The sequence below is a fragment of the Microtus pennsylvanicus genome, chromosome 10 (assembly GCF_037038515.1).
Source record: "Microtus pennsylvanicus isolate mMicPen1 chromosome 10, mMicPen1.hap1, whole genome shotgun sequence".
Classification (NCBI taxonomy): Eukaryota; Metazoa; Chordata; class Mammalia; order Rodentia; family Cricetidae; genus Microtus; species Microtus pennsylvanicus.
The window spans coordinates 34,811,896-34,824,442 of NC_134588.1; the positions used below are offsets into that span (position 1 = coordinate 34,811,896).

At 38.3% G+C, this 12,547-nt stretch overlaps 1 protein-coding gene across 3 annotated transcripts in view; it reads right to left on the minus strand.

Annotated features, from left to right (window-relative positions):
• The window catches only part of LOC142858636 (complement factor H-like), a 125,157-nt gene that overhangs the window by 64,164 nt on the left and 48,446 nt on the right, over positions 1 to 12,547 (minus strand). For all 3 annotated transcript variants that reach the window (XM_075988151.1, XM_075988149.1, XM_075988150.1), the window contains exons 11-15: positions 12,250 to 12,426; positions 5,135 to 5,308; positions 4,234 to 4,419; positions 3,970 to 4,149; positions 1,604 to 1,780 (exon numbers count right to left, since the gene is read on the minus strand). In XM_075988151.1, the coding sequence (XP_075844266.1) occupies positions 1,604 to 1,780; positions 3,970 to 4,149; positions 4,234 to 4,419; positions 5,135 to 5,308; positions 12,250 to 12,426 (894 nt within the window). The remainder of the gene's footprint in view (positions 1 to 1,603; positions 1,781 to 3,969; positions 4,150 to 4,233; positions 4,420 to 5,134; positions 5,309 to 12,249; positions 12,427 to 12,547) is intronic.

Here is a 12,547-nt window from a genome sequence, read left to right on the forward strand (position 1 = left end):
TAGTACTGACATTAACACCCACTTAAAAAGTTTTGTCTAAATCACCTCAAAATCAAGATATTTCAGATTCATCTTGCAGATTCATAATGTGGCAATGTGCTTTATTAGTGATTATTAATAATCTTCTTTTTGATCTCTGCTTAAGTAGAGTGGATGAAAGGATTAAAAATAAATGAACATTTGTATAGTAAATATATTTTTCCACATTCTTTAAGCAAATAGCTGGCTGTGCAGGAAAGAAAAACAATTACTACCTTACTTCATACTATAATCTAAATGAAATCAAACATGATAAAAAACAGAGGCAACTACAGAATGGCATGTATATTAAATGTGTGCAATAGTTTTGATTTTCATCTGGCATGGACATACTTTCAGTAAAATTTAGACTTTAAGAAATAGTTTAAGATATTGAGTGAGACAGGCATCCAAAATAACAGTGATAAATACAAATAGGGAAGCAAAAATAGTGCAATCAACTCTTGCCTATTTATTTGAAATTGGAGGTATCATATGTCAGATTTATTGTTACTAGAAAAAAATAAATTATTATATTGATAGTACACATAGCCATACAGAAGTGCATGATGATTCAGCATAGGCATAGGAAGGGCACATCACATTTATTGTGATAAAATAATTAGATGTAATGGAACTCTGAGAGTAAGGGACCATTAATACAAGGAGGTAAATTCATGATTAAGTTTACTTGTGTGTTTTAAACTACAGGTCACTCAAAAGGTGATAGCAATTTCTAAATCATTTTATATATTGAAAAGTATTTTTCCAGGATGTTGTTATAATACAGTGTCTTCCTTCATATATGACATGGTAGCTGAACCTATAAAATTTCAAAAGCATGGACACTTAAACATGATGTGCATTGTGCCAATACCACTTGGCATGTCAACATGGATAGGCAAGAACTCTTACAAAGCCCTACCCTTACATCAGAGGTTCTCAACTTGTGGGGCACAATCCCTTGGGGGCCTAATGACCCTTTTCATGGTTGCTTAAAATGTTCAGAAAACACAGATATTTACATTATGATTCATAACTGCATCAATATTAGAGTTATGGAGTAGCCATGAAAAATAGTTTATGGTTAGGGTTTAACACAAGATGAGCAACTATATTAAAGGGTCATAGCATTAGGAGGATTGAGAAGTATTGCCTAATGTGAAGACCTACAGGCAATTAATGTCTGTCCAGAAGAGGAGAATAAATTCTCTCCAGGGATGTGTGACCCCCCAAAAATACATTATCCAATCTCAAATTCTTAGTCCTAGTTACATATCTATATGAAAAACAATAAATGAACTCATCAGGCTGAATTTATATATACAAGTTGTTTGTGTAGGGTATATATTTCCATATACATATGTGTTTATATGTGGAGAAGAGGTCATGAATTGGGCAGGAAGTACAGGGGACACAGTATATTTTTGAGTGGAAGAGGGAGAGGTGGAAATGATAAAGATTCAGGATTCTGAAGTATAATTCTGAAGAATAATTACTGTGCTTTAAGAATGTAAAGCTACTATTATTACAGGTAAGGAAAGATTAGAATAACTACTAGAAGACAGTGCAAACAAGAACTTACTTGTACAGGTTGGTTCAGGATCCCATCTTCCATTGATGCAGATAGACTGTTTATAGTCCTGATTTCCTTTACATCTGTATCTCATGCTAACATTATGATTAAATTCATTCTTATTGGAGGGAATCACTTCCATATTAATTGAGTATGGTTCTTTACAGTTCTCAAGTTTATCTTTTGCTATGTGAAAATAATTGCAGGAAAAATTAAAAACAATTACAAGAAGTGAAATAGCTGCCATATTAAAATAGCTACAGAGCATTCAATATACACATGGAACTATTATTTATACTCATAAGTTCTGCCAACTAAATTGCTAAGGTTATCATACAGATTGGCCTATGGTGCTAGAACTAGACCTCATGTCAAGTCCTGCACATCTCAGAGACAGTGTTTCGTGAAGAGATATGGATATTAGGCAATTGCAACAGCAAAGGAAATCATTGTCTACATAGGAAGTGATTATTATGTGACCAGCTTTTGTCCCCTACTTGAAAGCTGTGAAATGCTCACATTTTCTGATTTCCCCTTTTCCTAATTTTAGTCCATAATGTTAAATATATTAAAATAAAAACATGAGTGGATAGATTGTAAGCGGCTTGCTAGTTTGAATTTCCTTTTTGATAGATCTATTCTCTAAAACGAATATCTAAGATATATTGTGTACAAAACAATTGTATGAGAGCCAGATTTGTATAAGATCTTACATGCTTGTATTCACCATCTCTCTCCTTTATATTCCCTTCATAAAAGTTGATAAGAAGTCATTTCCTATGCTATATAATCCTATAATATAGCAATACTATGTCATAAGAATAAAACTGATATTGTTATGACTTAAGAAAGGTTGATATATACACTTTTTAATATGTTATGTGCTATAATTACCAACTGAAGATGAGAGTCCTTATTTATTTGACAAAATTTCAGTATAGGTCCTGGATAACATTTGTTAATAATTTGAAATGAAGAGTGCAATGTGTGTGAATAGAGTAAATAAAAGTAAGTTGTTAGCCAAAGTTCTATAAACTTCCTTTATAACAATGTTTAAATATTGACTAGAGTGCTTCAAAAACTTAAGGCATGCAAGAAATAGTCCTTTCTTTAAGATTGGTTCACAGGAAGACAAAAAAGCTGTAAAGGTAAGTGAAGGAATATCAATAGTCATGGGGGCATGGTGACTCTGTGATTGATTTGTTTCATAAGAGTCTCTTATTTGTAAAGAGAAAGGTATAGACATGGAGAAGACAATGTATAATGGCATAATAAAAATGTTTGTGCTGTAATTTTAATGTTGCAGCTGATAACTTAGAGGGGTCATATGAAGGTAACTGTAGGGAGACTAAACATCAGAACAAAACCTCAGAAATCTGAACAAATAATAAAATAGAAATCTGTAACAGAATGAAGATTTGTTTTCGTTTTTGATAGTCTGACTTTTACTCTATATGAATTTATTTCTTAAATAGTTTTAAAACACTCATGTAAATAGTGTTTTAAAGTCATGATGGTAGAGATTTGAAAAAAATGTGCTTTTTAAATTTGAGCTTTTGAATTGGTCAATCTTCTGTGTATGCAGAACATATCACTAAACAACACAGTTATAAGTACCTTTTCATAAGGAGCTCCAGGTTTCTCTAGCTATAAAAAGTAACCAACTCTTAAAATCATAATGAAGAGTAAATATTGGGTATCAAGGATATTCTGAAGTAATTAATCAAGAACACTCTAAGAAAAACTTCAGTTTCTCAGAAAAGTAAATGTAGGCATCAAGATGCTTTTAGTTACTCATTAAAAAAAAAACAGTGTTGATAGTTATTAAAGAGTGAAGTCACCCATGAGATAATGTTGCCAACCTAACCCCAGTCTTTTAGGTATAGCTCAGTTCTATAGCCAATGAGAGGACCAACAGCCCATCCCTAATCACACTGACTTCAGTTTGCAAACTGTAGAACAGCTAGAAACATAAAAGTTCTGCTAGAATGAACTTTGCTATGGGAGAGTAGGAAATGGGTGCTTCACACACTTGATTTCTTATCTTTACATGCTATGGAAGGAGAGTGCCATATGATAACAGAAATTCTATTTTGTAATATTTTTATATTTTCTTCTTCTTATTATTTACATTTTACTCAGATAAAAATTTATAACTAACAACTAGATTTAACTTAAACAACCATCTGCAGATTACATTAATAATTTCCATTCATCTGTAGACACATATTAAATTATAAACAATGAATGTTTGGATAAATATTATTTAGGACTAGATTATTCTAAGAAGTTTTCTAACTAAAAATATATATGGAAATATTATGGCCAAAAATATTACACTTTATGAAGGTTCAAATCAAGGTAGATAACCTTACCAATACACTGAGGAAGCTGGGTCCACCTTCCACTAATGCATGAAACTGACCCATGTCCAATCATCGTAAATGTTTCCTTGCAGCTGAACACCACTGAATCTCCATGATAGTAGGGAGAAACAGAAAATTGGACAAAGCCATGCTCAAGTTGAGGAATGTCTGAACATGTTCTCTCCTCCTCTGTAGATAGATGTTTCACAAATGTTGTGATTAAGATATCACATGAGAAACAAAACAGTGTCTAAGTAGTAGCATTTTTATTACCAACACATGTTGGCAAGGTTGTCCAATTCCCATCCATGCACTGGATTTTATTGGGTCCCTTCAGTAGAAATCTAGGCTTGCAATCATATTCCACCACTTCACCATGGCTGTATTGTTCTTTCTTTGTTCCATTGAATTCCCCATTGAAGAGTTCAGGAGGTTGATCACATGTTCTCACTTGATCTACTGTAGAATATTGTGTACATATAAATGAAAATGTCAATCTTGCAGTCTAAAAATCTAGTTAAAAAAATCTAATAAGAATTTATTCATCATATCACTTTTAATAACATTTTATTAAATCAATATTATATACATTAAACACACATTTCACACTTGTAACATGTCCATTGAAATAGCATTGAAAGCATATTGAAGTTGGTACAATGTTTGATAAACCTGAATCCTTGAAATTGCATGAAAACAGGTAGCAATTTTAGCTTTGTCAGTTATAGTGATTTTCACACTCTTAATATTTTTAAACACAGTTATTTATTTGTTAAAAATATTGGCACTGTAGAAAGCATCTAATTAATGTATCCTAATTTTTTAATAAATGCTGTTGAATTAATCAAACTCTGCTTTCATACAATTTAGACATTCTCTGTGCAATGTGAGGAAATGCTTATGTTGGAAAATGATCAGAACAACAGACAAGATGAGAGATATCTTTGTACTCTAAGCCATCATGTCTACATGTTTACACACATTGATAACACATTTTAAGTTCAGGATTAACCTTATCAGTAAGTGATTATATATTAGCCATACAACATACAGCTTTGTCATGGTTGTCAATGGATATGCTTAAGTTTGTAGATGCAATGTAAGAATGGGAGATATGGGGAGATGGAAACTAAACCTCTGATTTTCATTCACCAAATGTAAAACAGATACTGACCTTTACATGTTGGGAAACTAGGGGACCATCCAAAGTGGTAACATTGAACTGAATCTGGTCCAACTCTCTGTCCTTGTTGGCAAGAAAAGCTCAACAAATCTCCAACTTTATATTTTTCTTTCTTGGGATTGACAAGCAAGTATTGGTCTAAAAAGGGAACTCCGCATTCTCTTTCTTGAAAAGTAAGAAGTTAGAGAACATATTTAATCAAGAAGTAGTTTTATCTCTCTCATGTACATTTGCAGGGAAACATCAGTAACCCTCTTCCTTTTGAAGAATGCTGCATATTACATTTTATATAGCCCCTAAATTTACATGGAAGTCTGAGAAATTTATGGTGATATAATATATTTGTTATACAATTGAATAATAAAATTAACTTATTTTTACTGGATCTGAATTGCTGAAGAGAATTATTACTGTTAAGTTCACAAATACCCTATTCTTATCTTGCAAAATCATTCTTTCATATTTGAAATTAATACTATACAGCATATTTGTAACATTTTTTAAAAAAATTATTTCAGATTAATATACTTGAGAAAATAGAACAGGCAAAATAATTCTTATATATTTGAAGTTAGGACAATAAAACTAGTATTTTTTAAAATAAAAAAACAGGAAAAACTTGTACAAAACCATAATATTAGTTGAGCATTTAAATATTTACAACACACTAAGTTATTTTGCTGTAATTTCAATTCTCATAACTAACCCTTCATCATTCTGACTCAAATTAAGAATGTGTAACATTCTCCATTACAGTTAATTGTTTAAAAATTGTTGACATTGTTAACTGTTATAAGAAATAAACATTTTTTCTTATTTGAAGTCCTAATTTACAAAATTAAAGATTGCAATTTTTAAAATAGGGTTATACATAAAAGAAAATTTCTACTTTCAAGAGTCAAGTGTTAATATACAATTAGCAACAGAAATGAAAAGCAAGCTTTAAAAGCAATTATCTAAAACAAATAACCAAAACTTCACAATGGGACTGGTGATAGAACACACAAGAAGGACAAATATTAGAGCATCTAGAAATACTTCCAAAATGATTCCTTTGTTTTAATATTGAGTTTTTTTAGATTAAGCGGGAAAAATCACCCTTTGCAAGACTCACAGTTATTAAAAGTCAGGGGCCACTCAGATATTCACCATAAACATGAATAAATTTTAATAAGAAGAGGATTTTTATTTAGTTACTAGTTACCAGGGATTTGGCACCAGGCCTGTAAAATATCTATGGGAATTTACTGTATGACAGTTCATTCAAGATTAAAATATCCCATCCTGTAGGGAAGGTCCTTTAGCAGGAAGGAAAAGAACTCTAAATATGATGTGGGAGTGATTTCTTTTTAATCTCTTGCTTTCATTGGTTAATTAATAAAGAAACTGCCTAGGCCCATTTGATAGGCCAACCCTTAGGTAGGCAGAGAAAACAGAACAGAATGCTGGGAGAAAGAAGCTGAGTCAAGGAGTCGCCATGATTCTCCCACTCCAGACAGATGCAAGTTAAGATCTTCCCTGGTAAGCCACCTCATGGACTACACAGATTTTTAGAAATGGGTTAGATCAATATGTAAAAGCTAGCCAATAAGAGGTTAAAACTAATGGGTCAAGCAGTGTTTAAAAGAATACAGTTTCGTGTAATTATTTTGGGTAAAGCTAGCTGTGCGGGTGGCCGGGTGCCAGGGAACGTAGCCCGCCGCTCCTATTATTACATAAATAGCTTGAAGAAGTCCCTGAAAGTGACAAGATTCAGTAGGCCCCTTACTCCCAAGTAAACAAGCAGTTGATGAGTCATTCTCAGAAGAGGCAAGCTGCAAATAAGATACTCAGACAAGTATAGATTCTAAATGGAAGGCTTTACGACCATATCAGCTGCCTAGAAGAAGCAAAAACAAGCCCAGCTCCCAAAAAGAAGCTTAAATCAACTGAGTCACTTGGAAAAACCTTTCTTCAACCTGTTGAACCACCTGCAGGCTGTGCATTGCACTCTAAGTTCCAAGCTTCTGTGAGAAGTTACCCATGCTGGGTGGGCCTTGGTGATGCAATTATCTTTGAGCTGTTTCTATTCTTTATTTTTTAAATTGTTTTCATTGAGCTATATATTTTCTTTGCTCTCCTCCCACACTTCACCCATACTTCAATAACTCTTCACCCATGTTGTTCCTTTGGTCCGTGCCCTGGCCACGCCCACTCCTTTTAACTCCTGACCCCGCCCTGACATCGCTCTCTTTCTGCTTTCCTCTCACAAGGGGCTTTGGCCTCGCTCTCTCCTCTCTCTCTCTCTCTCTCTCTCTCTCTCCCCCCTCCCTTTTTCTCTCTCTCTCTCTCTCCCTCTCTCTCTCTCTCTTCCTTTATTTCTTTCTCTCCTTGTTAATAAATTCTTATATAGCTATTTCCTGTGTTTATATGTCTGACCCGCCGTCACAGCCGCCGCCACAGCCGCCACCGCCGGGACCCACCGCGTGTATGCCCCCCCACTGGTGGGAAGCTGCAGCCGTTTGCTTGAGCGCCTAGAGCTGGCGCCCGGTGCTCGAGCGCCTAGAGCTGGCGCCCGGCACTGCTGTGACCCGCCGGAGTTTGCTGCGGGCGGGGGGACCCCAGATATTTTAATATTTAACAACAATTTGGTGCCATGTGACTCATCTCGACCGATTACCTGCGCCCAACTTCGCCTGTTTGCCACGGCCTCATCCGCATTCGTGAGTTAACCCCCGGGGCGCTCAGAGACTGTCCGGCCGGCTTTCTCTGCTGTGTCCCGGACTGGGTCGCCAACCTCCTTTCCCACCCCCCCCCACCCCCCCACCCCCCCCCCCCCCGCTTGCTTCTTGCCCTTGGCCTAGGCCTGCGTCACCCACAACCGGGAGTTCGGTGCTTCCGGCTTTTTTCTCCTTTTTTCTAAACTTTTCTGTCTCCGGCCCCGCTACGTTGCGGCGCTTCTCGGGCAACACGCCCCAAACAGCTTAATTGTCTCCTCCCAACCGGGGTTTCTTTCTACCCCGTACGGTTGTTGGGTTCGGGCCAATTAAGCCTTAGCACGCCCCAAGAACACTCGGACGCCTGTGTTTTTGGCCTGCCGTGTTCGCGGTACCTTTTGGGTACCTTTTCGTGGGTGACCTCCGCTTTAGCCATGAGCTCGAGCACTCAAAGCCAATCCCTCCATCCTCCCCACTCGGGCAGCTTCTAAAACCTCAAGCTCCCCCCCCCCACCGCTCCTGGAGGGGCCACTCGCTCTCGCTCCGCCCAGTCGAGCAATAGCGATTGGCTAACACATTCCTCCTCCTCCCATGTCGCCTGCACCTTTCCCCCTTGTCGCCTCTGCCCCGCCCCTCCGCGGCTTTTTGTTACGGCAAAGCGGCTCACCAACAGAGCAGACAACACGTGGCAGTCGCCATCTTGGCTGAAGGCCAGATGGGTCAGGTGACTTTCCGCCCTCTTGGCTGAGGGCCAGACCACGTGACCACACTCTCCCGGTTTTACCCCCAGTCTTACCCTGTCTTCTCACCCGGTTTTCACTAAAATCCTCCTGTTAACTCTGTTACATGTGTTTTGAGCAATGGCATGTCTCTGATAGGGCCCATCAGAGTTGTCCACTTGCCCAATTCCTGTTCACTGTTTCTATACATAATAATACATATATTTTAAACTGCTATGTACCTTTAAGTCTCTTAAGCTGTTCTCTACCATTGTCAGTTCTGCCACTAATTACAAGCAGTTTTTTCCCTCTATCTGCCTTTTTACAAATGTAAATCTTACCTGTTGGGAGCCAGTGCGGTCAAGCTCAGACCCAACTTTCCAAACGAATTCTATACTATAGTTATACCTGATAAACAGCCCTCAACTGCTCAGAGATCTGGGGAATGTGATATTTAAGTATTTAATTTTTAAAAAAAACTTTTCACAACAATAAAAAAGAGACAGGTTGGCTCCTAGCAGCAGCTCTCTGCTCCCTCCAAAGAAGACAAAAGACAGACATGCGCAGAACAACGTCCTTCAACTGCAGAGCGCTGACCATTGGGCAAACCTGCCTTTCATCTGAAGTAAAGACCTCTAGACGTGGACGGAATCACTGGAATCGACAGCCTAGCTGCTCAGGTCAAGGTAGGCCTGTCTTCCTACAGATTTCTTAGCCCACAGGATATTCTGGAGCCTGGCAGGCCCTGCGCTAAACAACAAAGTTCAAGTGCAACCTTCAGCGACCATGGAGGACCCAAAAAGAGTAGCTCTGGGTGCCAACCAAGTAAGTTCTCTGTTATTTTCTAATCGGTAACTCAAGTAATCTTATCCTTCTCAAAGATCTCTGACAGTTTGACAGCTGAGAGGTTCTGCAAAGTGACCTCACCAAACAAATTTCAAACCAAATTTATCTCTTATGCTACAGTCATTATGTGTCTAAAACTTCTGTTTCCACAAATCCAAGGAGTTCTCGTGAGTTCCAGGGAGCCGAATTAAAGAATCCATCTTAAACAGGTCAGATACCCCCTCAATCCCCTGGTCCTAAAAATTTTTTCCCCTTAATTTAACTTTGTTCTGCCAATACCTTAAACAGGATAAGAGATACCAGTTCCATGCCACAGACATCGGTCAAGGGCGAAGAGACCAGCTATGCCAGGATGTTCCCAGCACCCAGCCTTCTCTCGCGCCCCCCCAAAGACGACGCCCACAATCAGCCGGAAGCAGTCTTGAGAATTCGCCGCCCCAATTCCTTCAAACTGGAGTGTCTAATTTGCTTTTTATTAAAAGCAAGATGTGGGAATGTTGTTCCTTTGGTCCGTGCCCTGGCCACGCCCACTCCTTTTAACTCCTGACCCCGCCCTGACATCGCTCTCTTTCTGCTTTCCTCTCACAAGGGGCTTTGGCCTCGCTCTCTCCTCTCTCTCTCTCTCTCTCTCTCTCTCCCCCCTCCCTTTTTCTCTCTCTCTCTCTCTCCCTCTCTCTCTCTCTCTTCCTTTATTTCTTTCTCTCCTTGTTAATAAATTCTTATATAGCTATTTCCTGTGTTTATATGTCTGACCCGCCGTCACAGCCGCCGCCACAGCCGCCACCGCCGGGACCCACCGCGTGTATGCCCCCCCACTGGTGGGAAGCTGCAGCCGTTTGCTTGAGCGCCTAGAGCTGGCGCCCGGTGCTCGAGCGCCTAGAGCTGGCGCCCGGCACTGCTGTGACCCGCCGGAGTTTGCTGCGGGCGGGGGGACCCCAGATATTTTAATATTTAACAACAACCCATACTTCAATAACTCCAATAAAACTCATTGGTCATCAAGTTGGGCCTTGGTTGTATCTCTGTATGATCTGTCATGCACTCCTTGTCTGGGACAGGTGAGTAGATGCCTATTTATCATCTCCATGGGAAAACTTTTGCCACATTTATAATTTCATAGTTCCTTTTCTTAAAATTTATTTATTTATTAAGGATTTCTGCCTCCTCCCCGCAACCGCTTCCCATTTCCCTCCCACTCCCCCAATCAAGTCCCCCTCCCTCATCTGCTCGAAGAGCAATCAGGGTTCCCTGACCTGTGGGAAGCCCAAGGACTGCCCACCTCTATCCAGGTCTCCTAAGGTGAGCATCCAAACTGGCTAGGCTCCCCCAAAGCCAGTACGTGCAGTAGGATCAAAAACCTACTGCGATTGTTCTTGAGTTCTCAGTATTCCTCATTGTCCGCTATGTTCAGCTAGTCCGGATTTATCCCGTGCTTTTTCAGACCTAGGCCAGTTCCTTTTTAATTTTAGTTTTGTAATGCTTAGATCAATGCTAGGCCTGTGAATTATTCAAGTGTTGTCCCAAAGAACTAATTTCCCTACCTTTGCATTCTATTTTAGAATTATATTGTAGAAAGCCCCGATTTCATGATCTTGAACTGCTTACAATCAGAGAGAAATTAATGGTTACCATTTGTTTAGCTTAATTTCTTTTAATTGGGGGGGGATATTTTATTCTTTTTGTTAATGATAGATCTTCATATGTCCTCCAGACTTATCTCAAATTCAAGATGCTCACACTTCAACCTCCCAAGCTCTGGAATTATGGGTGTGTACCATCTTGTCAGGTGTAGACATTCTTATTAATTTACATTTGAGTTGACCCTTGATACTGCAAATCAAATTTCTTAATTTCTGCTGCTATCCATTCTGAAGGGATTCTGGCCATCCGGGGCATGGCAAACATGGTTCTAGTAAGCCTTGCGCTTCTGCCCATTCCCTCTGCCTAGGCTTTAAAACCATTAGATTGAATTTCGAAACAACCCACCAAGTTTTATTCTCTTATTTGATCACACTTCCTCCTCTTGGTTGACTACCAAGGTCCAGCTATTAAAGTATTGAAGTCCAATGAACAAATGTCCTCTTTTGCTCACATAATTAGCAAGCCCAAGTCAAATTAAACAACTTATCCTGAAGAGTTTATACTTTCCTACTTTTACAACTGAATTTAGATCCTAGTTCTTTGGGAGGGGCAAACAGGTGTCTCTTCCAAAAAAGGGCCATTTATCAACAAAATATATTTAGGCATAAGGGAGAGATCATAGGCCTGAATCAGCCCATAATGTCTCAAGGATTGTTCCTACAACCCTCTTGAAACTTACCCAAGTATGTCCAAAGATATAATCTCTATCATTTAAAAATGCACTAATGTAACTTCTGCTTTCTTAACCAATTATGTTTGAGATAACCTAACCATCACTGAAACTCCTCTATCTGTGTTTAAAAGGAGCCAGCATGCTTCATTCAGGATATTTGCCATTTTGTACAGGTTAAGGACCCCACATACATATTGAAATATCAATAAATGCTCTTTGTTCTTGCATACTATTTGAGTTTGGGTTCTTCCTTTAGTGTTCATTAGGCCCTACAATCCTAATATGAGGTACCCCAGTATATTTATACAGCCTTTTTCCTATGTGCCTTGTCTGTCTCCTCTCTATCCAGGATAAATAAATGAATGTAATGAAATAATAAAGTCAAATATGATCATATTTAGTCCTGAAAAATGTCCTTTCTCCCAGTTTACATTAAATCAAAAGAAAGATTCTAGAAAGTTTACTTTTTTAAGTAACACATAAATATTTATTTTTGTTTTGTAAAAACAATTCAGAGACAGTAGTACTCACCATAACATGAGGGTCTATCAGACCATCCATCATCATTACATATTATGGATCCTTTGGTATCTTTATGTCTGTTCTCATATCCAACATGGCATTCATAGTCTAATTTGTCATTGAGTTTAAACCATATGCTATGGTTTTTAGTCACAGCATTCTCAAATACAGGCCTATCACAAGACTCTAATGCAAAAGAAAATGGAAGATTTCATTTGTCAGTGTCAATGGCCAAACCGAGAGATTCTCATGAGAGCAAAAGTAGTCCCAGGTTAATGTAAATAATTAAATTAAATACTGTATAATT